The 25,120-nt window shown below is 34.2% G+C and overlaps 5 protein-coding genes and 1 long non-coding RNA gene across 6 annotated transcripts in view; 1 reads left to right on the top strand and 5 right to left on the bottom strand.

The window, feature by feature from the left end:
* Positions 1-232, bottom strand: part of LOC107624803 (putative UPF0481 protein At3g02645) — a 6,218-nt gene extending 5,986 nt beyond the window's left edge. The window contains exon 1 of the mRNA XM_016327261.2: positions 167-232. The gene's annotated coding sequence lies outside the window, so the exon portion shown is untranslated. The remainder of the gene's footprint in view (positions 1-166) is intronic.
* Positions 3,646-4,648, bottom strand: LOC110267441. Its single transcript, XM_021113019.1, has 3 exons — positions 4,555-4,648; positions 4,361-4,462; positions 3,646-4,268 (listed from the first exon to the last, which is right to left on the bottom strand). Exons 1-3 carry the CDS (start codon positions 4,576-4,578, stop codon positions 3,780-3,782), a joined length of 615 nt encoding a protein of 204 aa, XP_020968678.1. The 5' UTR covers positions 4,579-4,648; the 3' UTR covers positions 3,646-3,779.
* Positions 4,730-5,979, bottom strand: LOC110269161. Its single transcript, XM_021116826.1, has 3 exons — positions 5,230-5,979; positions 4,870-5,061; positions 4,730-4,783 (listed from the first exon to the last, which is right to left on the bottom strand). Exons 1-3 carry the CDS (start codon positions 5,470-5,472, stop codon positions 4,730-4,732), a joined length of 489 nt encoding a protein of 162 aa, XP_020972485.1. The 5' UTR covers positions 5,473-5,979.
* On the bottom strand, positions 7,925-9,003 carry LOC107628158. The gene is made up of 4 exons (XR_001617620.2): positions 8,938-9,003; positions 8,755-8,845; positions 8,593-8,674; positions 7,925-8,065 (listed from the first exon to the last, which is right to left on the bottom strand). It is a non-coding gene; the product is annotated as an uncharacterized LOC107628158 (long non-coding RNA).
* Positions 14,084-18,959, top strand: LOC110269160. Its single transcript, XM_021116825.1, has 4 exons — positions 14,084-14,315; positions 16,253-17,049; positions 17,161-18,560; positions 18,647-18,959. The coding sequence occupies exons 1-4, from the start codon at positions 14,084-14,086 to the stop codon at positions 18,957-18,959; spliced, it is 2,742 nt and encodes a 913-aa protein (XP_020972484.1).
* On the bottom strand, positions 22,743-24,110 carry LOC107624802 (putative UPF0481 protein At3g02645). The gene has a single exon (XM_021116824.1). The coding sequence runs from the start codon at positions 24,108-24,110 to the stop codon at positions 22,743-22,745; it is 1,368 nt and encodes a 455-aa protein (XP_020972483.1).

Raw genomic sequence — 25,120 nt, 5'->3', positions numbered from 1 at the left:
ACTAACCTACCCCACTTCTAAATTATATTATACAAATTAAAGAAATTGTCAATTAGTACAGAAAAGAGAAAACATATATATGGAAAAGACAATCAACAATCATCAAAATCAAAGAAATAGAATGGACATAACATGGTGAGATTGGTGATGAATATAGATTAAGAACCTGTTTTGTAGGAATAAGTCAAAGTTTCCAAGTGCTCTTGATCAGTAATGGCAAAGATGACTTGCAAGTTACTAACCTACCCCACTTCTAAATTATATTATACAAATTAAAGAAATTGTCAATTAGTACAGAAAAGAGAAAACATATATATGGAAAAATCACAAGACAATCATCAAAATCAAAGAAATAGAATGGACATAACATGGTGAGATTGGTGATGAATATAGATTAAGAACCTGTTTTGTAGGAATAAGTCAAAGTTTCCAAGTGCTCTTGATCAGTAATGGCAAAGATGAGTTGCAACTTGCAAGTGAGAGGGAGCAGCTATGAGAGTCAAAGAAGATTTTAAAAAATGAGAAGAATCTGATAAAACTCATTTAGCTAGGCTTCACATTATTGTTTATATAGAACATTCTAAAATCACTTAACTCAACCATAATTAAGCTGGTTAGATTACCAAAAAAAAAAAAAGCTGGATAACTCTGGTTCCAACAACCAGAGATGAAGGGTTTCAAGTTTTTAATCAATTTAAAAATAATTAATTATCTCTCGGTTCTATTTTTAAAATATTTACATTTGTATTTCGTTTTTTATCTTCAAATTTTAGTTGTATTATTTTATTTTATTAATTTTGGTATCCACCATTCTTTATTATTATTATTATAATAACCAGTGGTAACTTTCATTCTATTTTTTAATCAGGGACGACAAACTTGGATCTTATAATAATATTTGTAGCTGACTTGACCATGTTCACTTCTATATTGTAATTCACATGCAGTAGGTAGGACTATGTTATATATCTATCATGTTAACCTACGGATAAATAGATGAAATGACAAGTATGTATATAACAACCTGATGTATTAAAATGAAGAATGACCATGAATATACAGTGAAAATTGGATGAATAGTGTGTAGATCGGTGAACTTAATTGAGTGGGTTGTGGGTCCTGTGATAGGTGAAGGGAGACTAAAGAAATGGACTATATATGTATACATAAATCTAATTTATAAATGGATTTGAGAATTTGAGATGGAATAGTGTTTTAATATAGTGGTTGTTTTTGAAAATTTAGTTGTCTGATTTATATTTAATGCAATTTGAAAATTTTTAAGATAAAACTAAAATAAAATAAAATATAAGAATATTTTTTAAATTTTTAACAAATTTAAAAGACAAAAAAATATACATTACATAATACATAATCATAATTAACTTCACATATATCTATATATTCACACGACAAAGAACAAGTAAATAAGTGCACATATATTATACTGCTAACTATGACTCCAAGTTAAGAAAATAATGAACCTGATGAAAGCTAATGTGGTTTTGGTCAACAAGCTATGGGCTCATCAAATTCTTAATAATAATGTAGACCCTTTTCGTTAGCTATAATGCATAGACAGCAATGATGAATAAAATAATTAAATTTATGTCCAGAACCTACTAATATGACCCACAGGTGCAAAAATAAATAAAATGTGGACAATGAGGTCACAAGGAAACGCAATAGTCATGCGGTCATATACCACCAACAATGCGTTTAAATTCATTTATGATAAGGATATATCAAAAATTAATTATTTATATAAAATATATATTAAAAATAAATTAAATATACAAACAGTAATTAATTTAGTAGATACAATAGCAAGTAGTTTTTAAAAAGAAAATCGTATAAATGTATTATATATGAATATGTAATAAATTTGAAATAAATATAAGCCAAAATAAAATAATAAGTTAGTTTATTGATTACCCAAGATCTAATATAACAGTATATAACAGGATAAAATATATTTTGTTGTTAAAGTTTGTTAAAAAAAAATATTTTTAAGTTTTATTTTTAAATTTAGTTTTGATGCACTATCAGAGTAAAGTAATTTTACATATGCATCCAATCATATAATACCACATTAGTAAAATAACTACCTTTCATATTAATCGCGTGAATGTTTATCCAAAAGAATGAATATGATTGCATGATTGTGTAAAACTTTTTACACTATCAGTTTATCAAAATTAAACTTTTTATTTTATTTTAATTTTATCTCAGAAATTTTCGATTTAGATCAAATATACCATTAACAACTAATTTTTTAAAAAATTTAAAACCAATTTAATAATAATTTCACAAAAACAATCTTTAATATAAATAAAAAAAATTTTAGACAAAATTAAAATAAAATAAAATTTAACTTTTTTTTAATTTTTAATAAATTTCGAAAACAAAAAATATAAGTTATCTTACGGGATACATAATACATAGTCATAATTAACTTCACATATATCTATATATATTCACATTACAAAAAACAAGTAAAATAAGTGCACATATATTATACGGCTAACTATGACTCCAAGCTATGAAAGTAAAAAAAGCTAATGTGTGTTCAAGCTAAGCAAATTCTCAGTTTCACGTCGCTGGATCTGTTGGTAATTAGTAATGGACAAAAAAATCTACCGATAAATAATTACTAACAAGATTTATACTATTAAATTTATTCCATCACTAAATCTAATAATATTTAACGATTTTTTTGTAGTGCGAGTATCTAAAATTTCTAACGACTGATAAACACTACAAAACTGCTGTGCAAATACTTTGTTACCTCAAGAAAGCCCCAGTTGTCGCAGGTCTCTTTTTCCACTTAGCACTGATCTCAGCCTCACTGGGTTTGTAAATGCCGATTGGACAATTTGTTCAAATACTGGCTAATGCTTCTTCCTAAGGACCACTTAATCTTTTAAGAGAGTAACTAGATTGAGAACCTTTATTTTATTTTTTTTCTATTAAAAAAAAAACTAGAGAATAAAAATATGTACATATTATTGTTATGGTGTTATTTTTCTTTTTAATATATTATTTTGTTTTCATTAAAAAAATTATATTGAGATTAAATTGTGTTATTATTAAAGTATTTATAGAATAGAATGATCCTCGCCACTACACCAAACCCGGCAGATAGCAGCGGTTATGGCAAGGATTAGCAGCGGTTTTTAACAGCGGCCAAACGGATAGCAGCGGTTGAAATATCCGCTAAAAGATAGCGTGCGGCTAAACCGTTTACAGCGGTTAACAACAACCGCTGGAACAACTGCTGTAAAATGATATTTTGCTGCGGTATAGTTTTGCTGCAATTTTTTCCGCTACAAAACCGTAAAAATATGACTGCCTGGAGATGGCAGCGGTTGTTAACCGCTGCAAAATACTATCCGTTGAGTTATTCTGTTAAGATATAGCAGCGGATCTAAAACCGCTGCCAAATGTTGAGTTACACTTTTTTTTTAAAAAAACCCGAATTTACACTAAAATATGCCAATTCTTTTATTCTTTATATGTTCTTCAACTCAGTTGTGTTAACGTATTAAAATAACTAACAGCGAATCAAACTATAAATTACGAAACAAAACAAAAATATATGCAAAAGTGAATCATTATAATAGTCATTTGAATTCATTGCATCAATGACTGTAAAATACGAATAGAGTCACCAGAATAAAAAACTACAAATAAATATCTCGAAAGTCATTATGATAGTGAAAAATTAGAGAGTATTCAGATTCCAACATTGATAATTCAGATCAGTAGCTGCCTGCACATCATCTCGCATGGGATGAAGTTGGTGCACTTGTCAAAGAATCCAGACCTGCAGCTATCTCAGGTGGCAAATTACCTCCTTGTTGCTGAACTATGTATGTTAATAAATTTCCCATAGTCTGTATTTTTGCCTTCCCTTCTGCTGCCTCTGCCTCCATTCTCTGTTTAGTTGCCTTTTCCTCTGCTGCCTCTGCCTCCATTCTCTGTCTCTTTGCCTTTTTCTCTGCTGCTGCTGCCTTCAGTTCTGCTGCCTCCGCCTTCAATTTTGCTGCCTCCGCCTTAAGTTTTACAATCTCCATCTGATACTCCTCAATCTGTACATCGTAGTCAGACTGCTGTGGAATGTTACGAAAAACCTGACTGGGACATGGACCAAAACCGAGTCCACGAACTCTTCCTGGGTGCTCCTTCCCAAGCACTTGTGCAAGGGAATCATTCTGTGAAAATTCCTTGCTGGAGGGGTCTTGGCTCTCAATAAGTTCAATTGCTTCCTGCAAACATGTGAAATCCGAATTTACACTAATTTAAATTCAATGGTAGTAATTGCAAAAAGAAATTTGAAAAAGTAAAGAAGATGATTTACCCCAACCAGACGCGCATTTTCATTCATATACGAACCATTCTTTTTCTTATGACTCATGGTCCATCCCTCTCCTCTACCAATAGGTCTTCCCTGTCGTAGCTCCTATAACAATGATCAACACACAATCATATAACAGACAACACTATAATATCAGAAACATGTCACCATTCTGGAACTGAATTTAAATTCATTACTTCTTCGTGTCTCTTTCTTGCCATCGTTTTCGAACCTCCGGTGTGTGTGTACAGTTGTTTCGAACGATTAGCGGCATTTTTTTACACTTCTCCTACACACAAAACGACAAACATAAATGTTATCGAGATAAAGTATTACACTTTTAATGGTTCTATAAGTCAGGCATGTACAACTTCAGGAAACACAAAAAAGGATAAGGTGACAAACTTTTTGGTAGTAGTTTTTCCACTACCACAATAAATTCAGCATATTTAGTAGTAATTCATAACGATTTATATTAGAAAACAACGAAATATCAACTAAATATTTGTTACCTGTGTGTCCTCATCCAACCGATATTCAAGAAACTTTGCTGGCTTACGCTTGAGGTTTTCCGCAAAAGTCAGTTCTTCGTCATAAACCTTATGGAACAAATGATTTCTTGTGTTCCTCCAAGAACTTCCTATTCTTTTTACAATTCCCCGCTTTATGATCCCTCTTCCATCGTCTTCATAGTGGAAGACTCGCTACAAATAGTTCAGATGATAAGATATTCTATATAAAAATCTGTACAGTCAATATCATCTGTGTGCATCTTAATCTCTCCTTGTAGTGTTCATTTAATAGATAAAAAAAAGCATTTTAAACTAAGCATTGGTAACGCCTTGCTTTATAAAAGAAATACTAAATATTACCTTAAACTGGTCAAAGGCATGCTCCTTGGAAGCCTTGCTCATTGTCTTCCAACTTTTTTCAGAAATTGGTAATTGTTGAAAATCAGACGCCAATGTCCCCAAGAACCCGCTCAATAGGCCCGCTGCCTGACCAACTTGTTGCAACTCTCTGTTATGGTTTAGCACGATCTTCTTTCCAGGAGGAATTGCTAATGCCTCCTTAACAGTCAGCTCCATACAATAAGTCACACCATTTTCTAACATAGGGAATGAACTTTAAATGTTAGTTTACTCAGCGAATTAGAATGCACGGAGAAGAGTAATTACACTTTCTAAGAAACTAGCATCAACAAAATACCTATGACATCAACAACCCAATAATCGGTGTCCTTTTTTTTGCCGTTGGCATTGCCTTGGCGTTCAACTTCACGTGCAGCAAATAAATCGTCCACATGGTCATCGAACGACTCGACCTCATCCATATCCGGGTCATAGTCTTCATCTTCTGAATGGTCATCCACAACTTCATGTAAATCCAGACGCTTTTTATTTGTCGCAGGAGTTCCAGCGTCCCGAATGTCACTTGACGAAGCCAGCCGTGCTTCATTGCGTGGTGGTCTAAACGGTCTAGCGTTAACCCGGGATTGTCGACCACCATTGTCGGAATGCGGAGGTGGAGGCACTCTAGCACGTCGCTGTGCACTAGAAGTATTTGCACCCGTATCATGTGTTCCATCCGTGTGCTAAAATCAAAGTAGTTAGTAAATCAACCAATTTTTTTTAGTATTCCCGCAAATTATAATGAATAACAGTCTATCCTTAAAGGCAAATGAACATTTGATCTAAGTTGTGCATTAAATAATTCACCGGTGTAGCCTGTGTTTGACTATCAGGGGCAGCTACAGGTCCGGCTGCAGTACCAACAGTGTACCGAGGTTTCCTTGGCATTTTACTTTTCCTTTACACAAAACATGGTCATTAGACAATTAGCAAGATAACAACAACGTAAAACTCAATAGTGCACAATGATTACATCAATTACATGAATCAAGTTTCAAACAAAACAGTGCACTAATTAACAATTTTAATGTCTTAATAGTAATAAATACATGAAAGTAATTAATTAAAAAAAGTGCTGTTATCAACTTTTAAAGGTGCTAATATAGGAGACAAACTTGGTTCTCTTAAATATGACATGACAAAAATTTTTTATCCCCAAAAAATAAGTCTCCAATTGATGTGAGAAATTAATGAAACTGCGACCTATAATTATATCAAAACAAATCGAGCATTACTGTAGTTTGTACATAGAATCATACGACCTCTAAACATCTATCACATTAAGTTTTCCCTAAACAATTCGTGTCCAGTTTTGAGGCCTTAATCCAAACCAGTAGGGGTAAGAGTCATTGAATATTGATAGTTACTCAACTTTTGCATAGCGACAATTTTTAGAAGTAAATCTAATTAATTTTGTAAATTTTTGGTAGCGTAGTAACAGGGCTATCTTGCTTGTAAAGCAACACATCATCAAGAACCAAAGGGAGAAAAATTAAGTATCAATACATGTGGGGCATTGCAATTTCAGCTTTAGACAACAAAATTAATACAATATTAAGTAAAAAATCTACATGCATGAGACCTCAAATATTTTAACACTAAAGACACCAAAGCAAGAATGTTGAATGACTCAGTATTAGTTTCATTACAGATTACATATACAGGATTATTTCTTCCTTCCTGCCCGTACTACGTACCTTTATGGCCTGTGGGATAAAACACACATTCAAGTTCGGATGAGAGCTCCTAAAACCAACAGCCTGCAAATCAGATTTCTATTTTGAATCAATGTTTGATAGGTGTTTTAGTAAAATAAAACCCTTTTAGATAAGGATAAATTCGAGAATATATTATCATACACTTTTCTGCACATATTAAGAATTAATTCAGGTGTGTTTGACTATGCAAAGGAATCGGTTACTACTGTGTATTATATTTTAATGTCATATGATACTATATTCATTTTATTAAAAATGCCTTGATTTTTATACTCTTAACCCTCCCTGTCCAACCCAAAGGAAGAAGCAAATCCAACAAAAGAAAAACGAAGCTTATAATTGGAATGTAATTTTTATGTGGAAAGAATTAAAAAAACAAAAAAATAGATCAACATAAACAAAAGGAACAATAAGGAACAGCAAAATTCCAGAGCTCCAGCTCAATAAAAAGCAGCATAGGACTTAAACAAAAAAATAGAAGAAATTAACTACCAAGAACAATCAAATATTGGCGTCAATGGATGAATGATTAATAATAATAAAATGTTAGCAGGTTCTTAAAGTATAAAAACAGAATCACAGATTAGTGGTTGGAGACAGAACTAAGAATGAAACTCATTTAAGAAAAAATGCAACTCAAACTCACAAAACCAATAATCCCAGCAACAATATCTCATATATCTGAACAAAAGGCATTTCAAAATCAAGAATAGCATTATAGCATCATGAAAATCACGCAAAACAGCAATTCGTACTATGAGTACAAGTTTGGAGTGAGCATTACAAAATTGGGATCAGCTCTCTGATAACTGCAAACAAGTGAAACAAAGTGTAAGTACATGTACAAGCTTACCACTGTGAGGTACAATTTTAGAAAGAGAAGCAAAAAGCTGAAAGCAATTCTCATTTTTATAACAGAAAACCAGCATGTCTACTAAAAGTGATACTTTATTAGGAGATAATTTAACTGAATTGAAAAAAAATCAAATTTTGCAAAGAAAGTAACCTGGCTTCTCGAAGACTTTCACTTTGAATACCAAACCCGAATTGTACTTTACCATCGGCACGATCCCTTGTGGCTGCGGGGAAAAAAAAAAGAAGAGGACGTCCTCAGCACTTCAAATCCAATACAACTATACAAGGATGACAATTTCCTCGCAAGAAAGTTAGCAAACAAGGACCCTCCCCTAACCCAAAATAAACGGTGAAAAGAATTACTTTCGTAGTTTCGATTGCCACCAATTGGCCTATAATCTAATTCTAAATCAATACTTTTAGGGCACAGATGATCATGTCAAAATGTTTGAAAATATAACAAACGGTTAAATAATAAGTATAGTCTAGACTAACATACCAGTTTAATTTAATTTATATTAAATATTTTAAGAAGTATTAAATTTAAATTAAATATTGTAATATGACTATCTATGTCAGCCTAAACAATGTTTACGACAGAGCTGGGATAAGTAGAGTATAAATACAAAGCAAATCATTCGGATAGAAATGTCAGTGTCACAGCATCAGATTCTGTTACCCCATATCCAATAAAGCACACATGCAAAGGGAACATAAGCATGATTGAACAGAAAAACCCCACTATAGGCACCTGAAATGCTGAAAGTGAAAGAAGGTTTCCACCATGACTTGAATGCAAGTGCCAGTGATGAGCTACTAGGTCCAACTTTTGCCTGAAACTATGAGACAAAAAATACTTGAGTGATTTCTATTTACTCAAAAGAAAACTATGTAACATTGCATATTGTTTTACCTTCAGCAAGAAGTTTTTATTGGCTTGCCAGGATGCACCAATTTGAAAAGTGGAGTCGGAGATATTGTTTGCTGCTATTGCATCATCAACACTTTACACCAAAAAAATAAAATAAAAAAGATTCACCACATTAGCACACATGTATAAAAGCTTTGAATATACTTGTTAAGCCAAAAATAATACCTTGTTTGTAGCTCAAACCCAAGATCAATGTAGTTTGTAATTCCAACAACTGAATTCTATTCTAATGAATTTTTCACCTGTTCAGTTCAAGTAAAGTATACGATTTCAAAGTATGATTTATTCTGATTCAACAAGAACTTAAATCCATAAATTTACCAATTACTACAACTCACATTTTTTAGTAAAACCTCAATAACATTAGTAAGGGCAAACTTTTAACAAGAATTATTAATCATGGATGGAATTTTGCAGCACAAAGGTAAACTCTATCTAATTGTAAGTCAAGGAAACTGCACCCAAAATATATACAGGCCAATATCTTGCAGTGACGCCAAACTCAGCAACTTATGAAAACTTTAGTCACATTTGTATCCCAAGATAATATACAATGCAATTTGGCACCTTACCACACACAAAATGAGGCTACTTCCATGATTTTACCTGTGACCTCGAGATCACAAGGTAGCAAACTTATCATTGTGTCAAGACTCACCCTTTTATATTAATGCGGAAATAAAATTTTGTATATCTTCAGAGAAATGTACTACACAACATAATTAGTTGCCTTATATTTATCCAAATAAAAAAATTAAATATTAACAAATTTGTGGTTAATTAAACAAGTACAACAGATTTTTTATATATTTCTGTGAATTTCATTTTTTAGTCCATTTTGTATTTTTTTTTGCATAAATTTTTTGAGCATATCGTAGTATTTGAAATGTTAGCAGAAAAGGAAAAACGAATTGACTAATATATATATATGCTGCGTTCGGGAAGGATGAATCGCTCCCGAAAAGGAATCTATTGATTCTCTCGTCGCCGTAGTAAATAGTAGAATAGAGAAAATCGAATTTGTTTCTTCGTCTTTACAAAAAATAGGAGGAATTCACTAATTTAATTAATTAAAATAAACTGTAATAACCGCATGGATAAGCTCACACTAACCCGTCAATTTGAGATCCAATTCGCGATTTTCCTTGGGAAGTATCGGGAAGGAATTGGAATGTAATAATATCGATTCATACAGATACATAAGAAAAGGTTCTCTATTGATTCAAACTCTTAGCTGCTTTGATAGGTGCAATTGTCGTGGTTCGCCAGTAAGAAATTTTTTTAACTTGCAAAAAAAAAAGAATTCTTTTTTTTTCTCAGTTATTTCGATTTAATTCTCTGTAAATGTAAAAAAAAGAGTGTTTATAGTTCAGTTAATACTTAAAAGAGAGAGAGGGAGAAAGATAAGGACGCAGGAGGGTAGAATATTGATTTCATTTTTTACTATGAGATGATCATGAAGCTGATGCATGTGGTGGACCCATGCTTGCTTAGTAATATTTATTTATTGATTATTCATTCGGGTTCCTTCTCTCACTCTCCCTCAACACATGAAGAAGAATCTCTTATCCCCTCTTATATCACCCTTTTTACTGAGCCCTATTCATGACTTCAATTCGATCCAATTCAATTATGTTCCTTCTTACCACTCTCAAATCTCAATTCGTCTTCTCACTTTCCACCTTGATCTGATCAGACATGTACTAATAAAACAATCTCATTAGTTCCAGCAATAATTTCAAATAAAAAAAATAAAGTAGTAAATTTCCACACAAGAATTTCAGCAATTTATCAATAAAGTACTATATTTTAAATCAATTTATCCGTATGACTCAGATTAGCTACCTAATACCCGACTCAACACAAATAAACAAATAACTCAAAAGACCTAAAAAACAGTAAGAGATACTTAATAATGATTCTTAGTATATGCAATGAAAATTTTGTAAAGATGATTCAAAAAACTTGGAAAAGCTAAATGAATTCTATTCATATTCACGTTCAAGTTACATGCCTAACTTTGTTATTTTAAACTACATTGCACGAACAACAAAACAAAATCCAAAAACAAATAGGAGAGCAAACGAAAAGGTGTTACATAGGAGAAATCATCATTGACCTAAGCATGAAATGCAAAAAGACAGATACTACAGGAAGTAAATACATAAGAATGAACAAAAGAAAAAATGAAATAAAATACATTCACCTTAAGTGACTGAGCAGAAAATATAGAGCCAAAACCCACTAAATTAAAGAGCCTTCTTCTCAATGATTAATAAGACATGGTTATTGTGTAGAAGAGTAAGCTCAGTAGACGTGAAAAGATTATACGAAATCAGAATTATAAAGTGGGAAAGGGGTGAGGGAGGCGCAGAGTATGTTAACAAAATAGGAGAGAGTGACTGCTAAAATATTGGGTGAAGTTTTGAAATCCTAACAACTTCATCTCAATCAGATTTTCACCGTTTCCTTAACTACCTTATTTGATTTCAAATTTAAAATTTTAATTTATCAGATTAGAGTACCCCGTTTATACTTCTAACAAACTTAACCTTTTATTTAAAAATTTATCCTTTTAATTAATTATTTGTATGTGAACCAACTGCCTTCTGTTAATAATGTGACTGTAAATTCGGTCAATATGGCAAATTCGATTTTTGATTTCTTATCTTCAAAACAAATTTGATTATTAGTTATATCTTAAAGGTGTTTGGTCGTCTATATAATAACATATTTCATCCCATATATTTTTAAACTCAAAAAGTCTCCACTCATCTTATCTTCAAATGTTAGCAGCCAACACCAGTCTACTGTGAGTTTCATCAATTTTCAATCACACGTTCATTCAGGTACCACATGTTTCAGTCTTAGATACTAACCTCTTCTCCAGTTTTTAAACTCAAATTAAGAATGTTCTTAAGTTTTCAAGCAAGTAAAAATCTTAGTAATAGATGTTTCTTAATATAAAATTGTAACTTTGATTTTAAGCTGATTTTTTAAGTATTATCAAAATTTATAGTTATCAATTACACATACCATAATCATCATCATATGATTTATTTTTGTACATAGATTCTAGCATTATTAAAATTGAAGCCATCGAGTAACAACAACAACAACAAAGCCTTGTCCCACTAAGTGGGGTCGGCTACATGAATCAAACGACGCCATTGTGCTCTGTCATGTATCATGTCTACAGAGAGACCGTTTACATGTAGGTCTCGTTTGACCACCTCATGGATGGTCTTCTTAGGTCTTCCTCTGCTTTTCGCCCTTTGTCCATCTTCCATCTCATCCACCCTCCTGACTGGATGTTCTATCGGTCTTCTTCTCACATGTCCAAACCACCTGAGACGCGATTCAACCATCTTTTCCATAATGGGTGCTACTCCAATTCTCCCCCTCATATCTTCATTCCTTATTTTATCCAATCGCGTATGACCACTCATCCATCTCAACATCTTCATCTCTGCCACACTTAGCTTATGTTCGTGCTCCCCTTTAGCCGCCCAACACTCCGTACCATACAGCATAGCCGGTCTTATAGCGGTGCGATAGAATTTACCTTTAAGTTTTAAAGGTACTTTTTTGTCGCATATAAAACCAGATGCACTCCGCCATTTTGACCAACCTGCTTGGATCCTATGATTTACATCCTGTTCAATCTCTCCATTATCCTGTATGATGCACCCAAGATACTTAAAACTTTTAACTTTTCGTAGGGTGTTTTCTCCAATCTTCACCTCTATATTGGGGTTTTCCCTTCTCAGACTGAACTTACATTTCATATATTCCATCTTGCTACGGCTTATGCGCAGACCATACACTTCTAGAGCTTCTCTCCATAACTCCAACTTCTTATTTAGGTCTTCCCTTGACTCCCCCATAAGGACGATATCATCAGCAAAAAGCATGCACCATGGCACAGGCTCTTGGATGTGCTCTGTGAGTACTTCCAAGACTAATGTGAAAAGGTATGGACTTAAGGATGATCCCTGGTGTAATCCTATACCAATAGGGAATTCTTCTGTCACACCACCTTGAGTCTTCACACTAGTTGTGGCCCCATCATACATGTCTTTAATTACCCGAATATATGCGATCCTTACTCTCCTCTTTTCTAAAACCTTCCATAAGACCTCCCTTGGTACCCTATCATACACTTTTTCCAAATCAATAAACACCATATGTAGATCCCTTTTATTACTACGATACCTCTCTATCATCCTTCTTAATAGGTATATCGCTTCAGTGGTAGATCTTCCTGGCATAAATCCAAATTGGTTCTCTGTTACTTGTGTCTCTTTTCTCAACCTCCGTTCTATCACCCTTTCCCATAACTTCATAGTATGACTCATAAGCTTAATCCCTCTATAGTTTCCGCAACTTTGTATATCCCCCTTATTCTTGTAGATAGGTACCAAGGTGCTCTTTCTCCACTCATCAGGCATCTTCTCTGACCTTAAAATCTCATTAAAAAGCTTGGTTAACCAGTTGATGCATTTTTCTCCAAGACCCTTCCAAACCTCAATCGGGATATTATCAGGTCCTACTGCCCTGCCATTTTTCATCTGCTTTAGAGCCTCTTTTACTTCGAAGTCTCGAATCCTTCGATAATAGTCAAAGTTTTGATCTTCTTCCCTTGTGCATAATCGACCAAGGCTCGGAAGAATCTTCTGTCCCTCATATAAATAAATGCAAATGTTTTTAGAAGAATTGGAGAACACAATTGTTTTCAAATAACCATAAAAGGCTAGTGGCAAAAGAAAGCAACGTAAACATTAACACTATACAAGAAAAAATTACTAAAAGCAGATCAAGGTGATTATATAAACAAGAAGAAATATTTAAAAAAATAAATGGAAAAGCAACTTGAAGACCTGAAAAAAATTTAGTGTAAGTTATCTTACTTTCAAGCATGGCTATCCCGCGCTGAACATCTTCTTTTTGCCTTGAAATAACAAAAGCCCTCGATAACCTCATTATGCTTTCATTCTTCCTCTCCTCATTGTCCCCGTTGCTAGCCTCCGTGACTTATCGCTCACATCCTTCCAAAACAATCAACACAGTTTTATACTGAAATTAATTAATAGCAAATAGCAGCACAGAGACCAGATTCACTGTGCATCAAACAAAAATAATCTCCTCAAATTAACAAACAAGGAACACTGAAAACGTAAACAAAAATAAAAATTAAATCTAAAAATAAAAATGCATGAATAGCGAGTTATATAAACAAACAAAAATCAGTTAAAAACAGCATGCATAGTCAATTAAATAACTAGAGAAAAATACCTGGAAGCTCGACCAAATGTCAACGTTGATGGATGGGAGACAGAGCCACCGAGTGACAAAGGCGAGTAGCAGTAATGGCGCACCTTCAGACCGAGACACGAACAGAGATTGCGACGGCTTGGGTGCGCGAGGAAGGCTTCGCGGTGACCACAACAGCTGCTTAAAGGAAGGGAAGGAGGGTTGCCGCGGAGTGAAAGGGAGCGACCCGAGGACCAGCGGTGGCGGCACGCAGATATGGCTGGCCGCAGGTGAAGGGCGACGCGCTTGAGGAGATTCGGCGGAGATTTTCGGGTGAGGGCGGCGCTCTGAACTTTAGAAGCAGCATATCTTCGTTTCTCTTGGTGTGGGTTCTAGTTAGGGTTAATTGTGGGCTGAAACAGAGGATACTGTGATGTTGCTTCTAATAGCCGGCCAGATCACGGTTCGATTCGCCAAAACCGGATCTCGGCCGGTTCATCGATTTAATTTCAATTTTTAAAATCTCCAATTATTTCTTAATCAGCCGACTACACCTAACGAAACAATAAAAAACAAAAATAAATCTATTTGATATGCCGGAAGTAATTTATATCTGATTAGCTATTGTTTATAAATTTGTTATACTAAAAATTTTTAACGATGTTTCTATATATATTTTTTCGATTAATCAATATGTTCTATATAGGAAAAAACAATAAATTAGTTTTGTGTACTTTTTATATTGTTGATATCTTTTTTTCTTTTTTTTTTAGGTATGTTGTAAGTGAAATATGGTATTACATATAAACTATTCCTTAATTATTGGTTAAGTATATAATTATCTTATGTTATTCTTTATGATAGGATTCTTTGGAAAAGTTTGGATGAAGAGAATAAATTTTTTGACATTATATTTGGTTTACTAATTCTTTTATTTTTATTTCTTATCCATTTCAGATTATTTTTTTCGACATCTTTGATTACTAAACATAAGGTGCGTAATGATTTATGTGTATATATTGTACTATTTGAAATATGTCCCATATTATTTGTTCCTTTATTTGTTTATCATAATAATAGAGCTAATGGGTGTTTTGAATATTTAAATTTAACAAATGGCCATTTATTAATGAGTATTGTTATTACTTGACATATTTAATTACTATTTAACTTTTTCTTTATCTAACTATAAATATCAATCCTATTTTATAAAAATTTAAGACTTAATTAAAATAGTTTGTCTCGTTTTTTAGGGCTTTGATGTGTTTTTCTGCTGAGTACAATTTAGTAGTCACTCTATTGATGATTTCTAATTTATACCAAAAGAATTTTTCCCGTGACTTATATCATTTTAAAGCATTTTTTTAATTTTACATAACCAAAATATAAAAACGTAAGACATTTTGAATATAATAATATAAATATTAAATATAGAATTATAAATAATTAAAGGATGTTTTTAAAAATAAATCCATTTTAAATTAAACATATTTTGAAAGGTACAAAGACTTGAGGGTATGATATTAAGTTAGTTAAGTAAAAAATATAAGTGAACTAAACTGTTAATATAGTAAAATTACATATAAAATTATTAAATTATGTAATATTTTTTTATTCCTGACATACATATCTCGTATATAAGTATAGTTTCTTAAAATTTGAGGGGGCCGAGGCCACTACTCGCCCCCTCTAGGAAAGCCAGAAAAAAATAGCTCTATAAAATACAGAAAAAATTTTACAACTAATGCTAAAATTTTTTATTAACATACCTAAAATAAAACAGAAAAATAAACCTTGAATACAAATAATAGTAAAGAAATTTTGAATCCCTCATATAAAAAGGTTAATAGGAGGATTGTTATAGGTACAACAAAATTTTCGTACGGTACTCCATGAATGAACTTATATGAATGACTATTATATGTAAAAATGAATCTTGTTATTTTTTGCCAAAAAGTAATTGGCGTAAATTTTATCGTCGTATTATAATTGTAATTATGAGGCCTATTTTTTGTTCTATAGTAGATTTAAATTCTACCTTTACTGCACATTTTAGTGTAAATCTTAAAGTTCGTAGTTGCACACATATTTTACCATGCACATTATGTTTTTAGAACGGTATTTATTATATCATGCGGAATGAATGCCTTAAGATACGTAACATTATTTTAGTGATGAAATAGTTGTATCACATTAATTATTAAACCATATCTTTGGTGTATAATAGATATGGACAAAACCTGGATTCTTAAGCCACGAGATAGCGTAGAATATAGACGAAGACTTAATAAGTTCCTAGACTTTGCATTTGCGAATGCATCGTCGGATAACATGATAAAGTGTCCATGCCCTCAATGTGGGTTTCAATTTATGCAAACAAGAGAGGATGCGTACGACCACCTGTTGATAAAGCCCTTTCCCCCTGGCTATACTTTGTGGTTGCGTCATGGTGAGAAACCAGCTAGGGAGAGCTCTACTTGCACACCAATAGTTGAGAAACCTACACCCGAGGTGAATCCATATCTTCAAATGGTGCACGAGGCATTTAACTTCACAATGCCTCCTGAAGGTGAGGAGACCACAACAGCGGATCCTGTAGAAGACGATGATGTAGAGTTACCGTACTTGTACGATGGTCCAACTCGCGAGGCACAGGATTTTGTCGATCTTCTTGCGGATGGAGCGGAGGAATTATATCCCGCCTGCTCGAAGTACTCTAAGTTGTCTTTCCTAGTGAAGCTTTATCACATTAAGTGTATGTGTGGTGTGAGTGACAAGGCTATGTCGATGATTTTGGACTTACTGCGGGATGCATTTGATCAAGCCAAATTCCCGTCCACTTTGTATGAAGCCAAGAAAACTATCCGAAAGTTGGAGATTGAGTACAAAAAGGTAGATGCATGCCCGAATGATTGCATGTTGTATCGGGGTGAGGATGAGGGCGCGACCAGATGCAAGCAGTGTGGGACTTCACGATGGAAGCAGAAGACGCGAAAGGGTTCCGTTACGAAACTCAAAATACCTGTCAGGAAAAATGGAAAGCCTCTCCCAGCGAAGACTCTCCGTTACTTTCCTCTAATACCACGACTGCAACGGTTATTCATGTGTAGTAAAACTTCATCTGACATGTTATAGCATAAGGAGGCAGTTAATAACGATGGGTACTTGAGGCATCCAAGGGACGCTGAAGCATGGAAAGACTTTGATTCAAAGTATCCTTCTTTTTCTAACGATGCTCGCAGTGTTCGCTTAGCTTTAGCAAGTGACGGTTTTAATCCTTTCAGAAACATGAGTACCACGTATTCCATTTGGCCTGTGATTCTTATTCCGTACAATCTTCCTCCCTGGCTATGCATGAAACAGGCATCTTTTATACTATCTATGATTATTCCCGGTCCTAAAATGCCGGGTAATGATATCGATGTTTATTTGGAGCCCCTGGTGGATGAGTTGAAGCAACTCTGGGATGGCGTCGAAACTTATGATGCTAATAAGGGGACCACTTTCAAGATACGTGCGGCACTATTGTGGACTATTAGCGATTTTCCAGGTTTGGGAAATTTATCTAAGTGGAACACGTATAGTGGGTTAGCGTGTCCCACGTGTAACGTGGATGCTAAGCCTCAACGTCTAACATTCAGTCGAAAATGGTGTTACACGGGCCATCGCCGCTTCTTGAATCAGGGCCATAAATATAGATTTGACCGGATTAGATTTGATGGACAAGTTGAAAGCAGAGATCCACCGAAGAAGTATTCTGGAGCAGATGTCTTAAGGCAGCAGTGTAACATGCAAGTATCGTTTGGGAAGAGCTCAACTCTGACAGCCAAAAGAAGACGCATTGGTGAAGATGCAGATCAAGATGACTCGTATTGGAAAAAGAGGAGTGTGTTCTTTGAACTCCCGTACTGGAAGGATCACATGTTGCGTCACAACCTGGACGTGATGCATATAGAGAAGAACATTTGTGACAATGTGGTCTTCACTATCTTAAACGATAGCGTCAAATCAAAGGACAATCTTAAGGCTCGCAAAGATTTACAAAGCATGGGCATAAGGTCTGAATTGTGGCCGGACGAAGGTGGTAAATATCCTTCAGCAATCTTCACAATGTCGAACCCACAGAAGGATGTATTCCTGAAGACTCTACAGAGCGTGGTCTTTCCGGATGGTTACTCGAGCAATATTGCGCGTTGTGTTGACATCCGGCACCGCAAGTTGTATGGTTTGAAGAGTCACGACTGCCACATTCTAATGCAACAATTACTTCCAATTTTGGTGAAGAATGCACTGCCAAGTCCGGCATCAAATGTGATTGCGAATCTGTCCTCATTTTTTCGAGAACTGTGTGGAAAAGTTGTAAATCCTATGAATCTTGGTGACCTTCAGAATCATGTTGTGCAAACTCTGTGTCAGATGGAAATGATTTTTTCTCCATCCTTCTTCACTGTCATGGTTCACCTTACAGTGCACCTCGTTGATGAAATAAAACTTGGTGGCCCGGTACATTATCGGTGGATGTATCCAATAGAAAGGTTAGCTTGATACTAAACGCATTCAAGACATTTTTTTTCAAATTCGCTACGTATATACTAAGCGTTATGTCGTTTTTATGTAAAAGGTATTTAGGACGATTGAAGCAATACGTGCGTAATAGGGCACAAGCAGAAGGCTCAATTGCAGGCTATTTATCCGAGGAGATTTTGACATTCTGCTCCAGATATTTGGATAACATTGAGACTAGAATCAACCGACCAGCGCGAGTTGACGATCGACCTGCTGATGCGACAAACAATACAGGATGTGATATGTTCCCAGAAATTGGAAGAGCTTCAGGGGCTGTATCACATTTTACACTGACCCCAATGGAAAGAGATCAGGCACATCGTCATGTGATAGTCAATTGCGAGGCCGTTGCTCCATTTATTGAGTAAGTATGCACATATAAAAATTAAGCACGATTATAACCAATTTCAAACACTCAGTCAATGGACTAATTTCTTATTACTTCGTAAAGTGCATTTAGGGCAGAAACCAAAAGAAAATTACGGGATCAAACAAGGTCGCAATCTAAGATAGACCGTGTTGTGCATGCAAAATTTCCTCGCCGGTTCAAGCGTGAGGTTCGTAGAAATTTAACCTGACCAACTTATTTGTGCCCTAGAATTATAAATTATAAAGTCCAATTTTTTATACAAACAAACTATAATTTATGGTGTTAGGTTCCAATGGATAGTACCGTCCATTCGAAAGAAATGAAGTTGCTGGCATGTGGTCCCATGCTTCAGGCAAGACGTTTTGGGGCATACAACGTCAATGGGTACAAGTTTAGAACTATCACAAAGGAAGACGGTTTGAAAACACAAAATAGTGGAGTTTATGTCTCATCCAATACAAGAAGTTATGCCAGCGTGCGTGACAACAAAGTGGATGTTGGTAGTGTTCCATATTATGGAAAAATTATGGACATAATCGAACTGAACTACAGCTGCCATTTCATAGTGGTTTTATTCAAATGTATTTGGGCTGATACAACTACGAGCAGAGGAATCAAACAAGACCATCTGGACCTTACCAGCGTCAATTTTGCTCGTCCAATTCACACCGGTGATCGAGAAGAGGATGAACCGTACATATTGGCATCAGAAGCTCATCTCGTGTACTATGTACGTGATGAAGTAGATCAAGAATGGAGTGTAGTGGTTCATGTAAAACCACGAGACTTGTATGACATGGGAGGAGAGAATGAAGATGTTGAAGCTGCTTTTTCTCCTCAACCCGGGTTGAACATGTCTGCAGCAGGTGACGTCAGTGAGTTACAGTTGACAAGGAATGACGATATAGAAGACCCAATAGCAGATGTTTCTGATAACATCGATTATCTGGCATAGTGAAAACATGGCAAAACATGTACATAATTTTTAGAGTATCTGTGTGTGTTTGATAAGTTTAACAGTGTTCATGATGTACGCAGTTTGCTGGTGACATTACTATATGTGTTTTCGTATTTGAATTAAGATTTCATTTTAAGTTGATTTTCTTGAAGACCACCAGTTCCTTGCCATTTCCAACGATTTTTGCTTTTAAAAGTTAGTTTTCAAGGCTTTGTTGTGCTCATCATCATTGTTATTGTTCGTAACCTCCAATAAAGCCTATTACGATATCTAGTAAATTATCTTGAATTCGATATTGTTATCATTGACAAATATATTTAATATAAAATGGTGTTGTAACAGGAGTAATGAAAACGGAGGATTTCTCATCATGCTGTGCAGGCACAACATTCGCTAACGAAATGGCTATGGCTTCTCCATTCTCTTCATTGGAACATGCAATTACGGTTGCCAGAGACATATGGTACCGTAAGTTGAATGTTAGGTCTTGGTTGGAGGCTTTATCAGGACGATCTTGTTCTAATGAATACTTGGAAACGGCGAACGAAGCTACTGTGCAGGTCTGTTCATGAGCCGTACCCTTAAACACTTGAGTTAAACATTATTTGAGTCTCCATTATTTTACTTTGATATATGCGTACAACATTTAACCAATGATACTTGTTACGTTCATGCTAAAATTTGTAGGAACTTCATGAATGGGGATTAAGATACGAGAAGAAATTTGGCTATGTTTTTGTGACATTTGTAGCTGGAAGGACATCTGAAGACATACTTGTTGAATTAAAGGTTATAAATAAATTTCTGGCATAAAAATTGAATTACAAAGACACAATATGCTTTACGAGAAAGACCATCAACTATACATTTTATTATGGTTCAGATGCGCTTTAATAACTCGCATGGTGTTGAGTTGGAGATTGCTTCAACAGAGGAATTGAAGTATATAGAACGTGCTATTACAGAGCTTCTTTCCAAGAAATCTGTCCAAACTACCGATGAAGGAGATGGTAATAGTTAATTTTGTATTTGTTAATTCTGAAAGTCCTCTTTCCATAATTCCGCAATTTTTCTCCTTAATAACTAGGAAATGATCGGGAAGTTATGAGTATATTTTAAGTAGATTTATATGTTATTGGTTGCATGTTCAAATATTCAGTGTCAGCTGAATATTCAGGCGAAATAGTTGCTGACACTCTAGATGGAGAAGACATTGATTCAGAAGACGATTTAGATGCTATCTCCTCCGGTGGATATGACATCTCCAGGGATGTTGAGCTCAATAAGGTTCCAGAAGACAATGAAACTTTAAACACCCAACATAGAGAAGATGCCGTACGTGCTGCAAAAAGGGGTTTCGATCTGAACAAGTTGCCATGGTTTGGAGATGAATTATCAGATTCGTTATCACGTCACTGCAGCGGATTTCTGACAGAGTATTTCTGGCCAGGTCAATATGATGTTGATGAGAAATTTTGACTCAAGACTTGTTTGTCTACTTTAGTAATTTTGATTTTTATGCTCCATTATTGAACTTTGTTTCAAGTTTATGAATTCGGACGTTCACTTGATTTTTATGTTACCATTTATGGTTGAATACTTACTCAAAATGGCTGATAGTGCAAGAGAAAACCTGATTCGTAAATTTATTTTTAGTTATTCATTTATAAATATTTTTTTAGTTAATGAATTATTTTTTGTGTAACGCAAAAATGACAATTTATTTAATGCATTAAGTTGCAGTTTTTGAAAAATGTTTTTTCACTAAAAAAATAGCGAGGACTAGACTTGTTTTCAGATGACATTAATGTTTATACCAACAAAAAAGAAATTCAAGTTAAATATAATATTGCAGCGGTTAGCAAAAAATCGCTGCAAAACGTGTATCAATGCATTCAACAATTGTATATTGTGCAGCGGTTACACTAAAACCCTCTGCAAAATGATATTATTTGGTAGCATCTCCTAGAACCGCTGCAAAACGGGAACATTTTGCAGCGGTTATCAAAAAACCGCTGCAAAATGAGATCATTTGGTAGCGTCTTCTGAAACCGCTACAAGAATCGCTGGCAGATCATATTTAGTAGCGGAGGAACAAAACCGCTGCTAAATATCCGCTGCTATCTGCCGATTTTCTTGTAGTGCGATAAATGAATCGTTGGATCTTAAACTTACAATAAATCTAATATGTCAAATCAAGAGAGATACTTGAAAGCTGCATATAAAATTTCAGACAATATCTGCAATATATATACCCATCCAGTTCTAGAATTTAATCCTGCAAACATTTCACTTAGGTTGCCTTTGATAAACATGAGCAATGCTAGGAGGCCAGCAATATTTGTGATTGGTAGCCATCAACTAGCCATCAATGATGATTTGATGGTGTGAGATTGGTGTGAGATATCATCCAATGGCTCACATTTTTCTGCTGGTTATATGCTGGCCAAAATGCAACAAAATTGCTGGCCCCCTAGACTTTTTCGATAAACATTTCAGATTTGATGAGAGAGTTTAAAATTACGGAAAAGTCTAAGTGCAGCAACTCTATTAAATTCTGACCATGTAATCAACAACTCTATTAAATTCTGACCAACATGTAATCAACAAAAGAAAAGTGAATAATCCCACACCATTTGATGAAATTCCACACCATTAAAAACATTATTATGGCTACTTTATGGTTACAAATCACAAAAATTTCTGCCACTAACATTTCTCTAAAATGACTGTACGATGGTATAAAAATATTCTGCTGGCTAAATGATAGCTAAGTTTTGATCAAAAGTGATGGTTCTGAAAAGAAATTAAAAGGAAGCTCAATTAGTTTTGTTTAGAAACTATAGCATGAATATTCCGATAGAAGCTGACGACGGTGAAGATAAGGACACAAATGCCGACAATGGTGGAACTGCCTCTCCAAGTGTCACGGAAATACACTCTCATGACTGTTCCCATGGCCTTTTTCCAGCCACTCTTGGTGTGGAGTGTGAGTTCTGTTATGACTTGATGGTAGCACGTCTTACTGGAAATGACATGCTTAGAAAGCTCCTTCACCAGATTCACCACTTCCTTATCACTCACCTGTTCTCGGATAATGCATTCTTTCTCCACCAGCAACTCTACATCTTCTTTGGTGTGAACGAGCGAGCACCACAGAGACACGTAGCTGGTGATGAAAGGTGTTTCCAGATAACGATTCTGCTCATAGGCCATTAAGTTCTTCAGAACAGTTACTGTTGCATTATCAACTTTAAACGGCGGGAGCATCAATAGAGCTTTGAAATTCTCCAAGCATGATGATGGCAAGCAACCCAAGCAAAGTAAATTGCCGTTGAATGGCCGCATCGTCCCGAATGTTACGTCAACCAGGCAACTATCATCAGCACACTTAAAACTTACCCCAGCCTCATACAACTTGCTTGCGTTCACTTGCAAAATTGCATGCTCTGCAAACAATTCTTCGAAGTTCAGATACTGCTCATCGGGAACACAGCACCTCCAAACAAAATCCAGGAAATGAACTACGTCATATCTACTTATTGAATATCTCGCGTACAGACTAAGAGATTTGAAGTAAAGGAGGGCAAGTGTTAGAAATTCGCAAACAGGAAAATCTCTGCTGGCTGGGACTTTATTATAGAGTTCCTCCAACACATAGAATGGAAGCTGATTCTCAAGAAGCAGTAAGTCCCTCTGGATACCTTTTCTAACGTAGTTGGTTAACATACATTCATCAGCATATTGTCTCTCCGTCAGTAGGTGCTCCACGATGAACACAGCATCTAGCAGCACTATTTCCACTAATTTTTCATTGCATATCCCTGGGAACTTCTGCTGCGCATAGCACTCTTTTATTTTTTGAACTTCACTTTCAAGGAAACCTTTGTATTCCTTCATAATGGTAATGGCTTCCTCGTTGAAACGCGCCCAAAAGTCCTGGAAGTACATACACTTTAGCTTTTGCATTTCGCTCAGCTCTTCTTTGCCGAAGTGAATGGGTCCTATTGAGATCCACTGAGGGGTGAAAGCTACTTCATCCATATTCCTAAGTTTGGAAGGAACCGTGTAGATCATGTGATCACCAGATAGAGTCAAGTCTTCAAGGTCTTTATCAACGATCACGTGATTCAAAATGTCAAATAATGGTGGAATCAATGTTGAATGAGCAGCAGTAGCAGCAGTGGCCATGTTTCTCCAACTAACCAAACTTCACTTCCTATATAGCTGTGGAGCAAAAGGATAACTTTAAAATAGAAACCAAAAATGGAGAAAAGATTTAAGTTTCGAAAACTGTTTTATTTTATTTGTGATATAAATATAAAACTACATATACCTAGATATATAAAGTTGTTTAGTGAAAGACAGATATAAAAAGATGAGTGCTAAATGCCAACAAGGCTATCTTTTAGCGTAAAAAATGGAAAAAGTAGTTAGTGTTAATTTAAATGTAAGATAAAAAAATTAGTTGTCTAGAAATTTTTTATATAAATATTGATAGAAGATAGTTTTTGTATTTGTACATATTTTATTTAACTTTTAATTTATCAAAAATAGAAATTAAACAGTAAAAATATAGAAATAAATATTTTTTAATTTACCTTTTGTAGTGTATACGCATACAATAATGTTACATTTTTAATCTCAAGTTTTATTTAAGAAAAAATATAGGTAGACAATGAAAATATTAAACAATGTGAATAATAGATATATCGGATGTTCATTTTATTAGGTGTACGATTGGTTATTCTAATATTAAAATTTAGGTAAATAATTTAAAAATGTAGTGTATTTTCATTTTGATTGATGTTTTTATTTAATGCACAGATAAAAACATCACTCCAAGAAAAGGATTGTTAGACAACAAAAGTTAGACTAAAGATGTTCAATTACGACGCCAACGTAACATTTACTCCAACAAGGAGGAAGGAGCCAATTTTTTAGGGTTCAACCATTTTAACTAATTTTTTAAAATTATTTTTTATTTTAAAATATAAATTCTAAATTTTTAATTATAAATTTTTAAATTTTTAAAAATATGAATTAATAAATAATTTAATAATAAAAAATTAATTAATATTAACTAATTAAAAATTAATATTTTATATTATATAAATATAAAAAATTATTATTAAATTAGTTATTTTTATAAAATAGGTAATAAAATATAAAATATATATTAAAAATTAATGAAATAATAT

This window comes from Arachis ipaensis, chromosome B02 (assembly GCF_000816755.2).
Source record: "Arachis ipaensis cultivar K30076 chromosome B02, Araip1.1, whole genome shotgun sequence".
Lineage (NCBI taxonomy): Eukaryota > Viridiplantae > Streptophyta > Magnoliopsida > Fabales > Fabaceae > Arachis > Arachis ipaensis.
The sequence above is the reverse complement of the archived record's forward strand: the minus strand, read 5'-3'. Positions and strand labels throughout refer to the sequence as shown.

What these genes read in the sequence shown, in the direction of transcription:
- LOC110267441 (XM_021113019.1), bottom strand. Translation starts at nt 4,578, where the DNA reads ATGGCAAGAAAGAGACACGAAGAA. An exon ending in CAAGAAAGAGACACGAAGAA is followed by an intron (nt 4,463 to 4,554) that starts GTAATGAATTTA and finishes TCATTGTTATAG; the next exon opens with GAGCTACGACAGGGAAGACC. An exon ending in AAAATGCGCGTCTGGTTGGG is followed by an intron (nt 4,269 to 4,360) that starts GTAAATCATCTT and finishes ACATGTTTGCAG; the next exon opens with GAAGCAATTGAACTTATTGA.
- LOC110269161 (XM_021116826.1), bottom strand. Translation starts at nt 5,472, where the DNA reads ATGTTAGAAAATGGTGTGACTTATTGTATGGAGCTGACTGTTAAGGAG. An exon ending in ATGCCTTTGACCAGTTTAAG is followed by an intron (nt 5,062 to 5,229) that starts GTAATATTTAGT and finishes AACTATTTGTAG; the next exon opens with CGAGTCTTCCACTATGAAGA. An exon ending in GGTTGGATGAGGACACACAG is followed by an intron (nt 4,784 to 4,869) that starts GTAACAAATATT and finishes TTATTGTGGTAG; the next exon opens with TGGAAAAACTACTACCAAAA.
- LOC110269160 (XM_021116825.1), top strand. Translation starts at nt 14,084, where the DNA reads ATGTCAACGTTGATGGATGGGAGACAGAGCCACCGAGTGACAAAGGCG. An exon ending in GCAGATATGGCTGGCCGCAG is followed by an intron (nt 14,316 to 16,252) that starts GTGAAGGGCGAC and finishes GGTGTATAATAG; the next exon opens with ATATGGACAAAACCTGGATT. An exon ending in TGGATGTATCCAATAGAAAG is followed by an intron (nt 18,561 to 18,646) that starts GTTAGCTTGATA and finishes TTTATGTAAAAG; the next exon opens with GTATTTAGGACGATTGAAGC.
- LOC107624802 (XM_021116824.1), bottom strand. Translation starts at nt 24,110, where the DNA reads ATGGCCACTGCTGCTACTGCTGCTCATTCAACATTGATTCCACCATTA.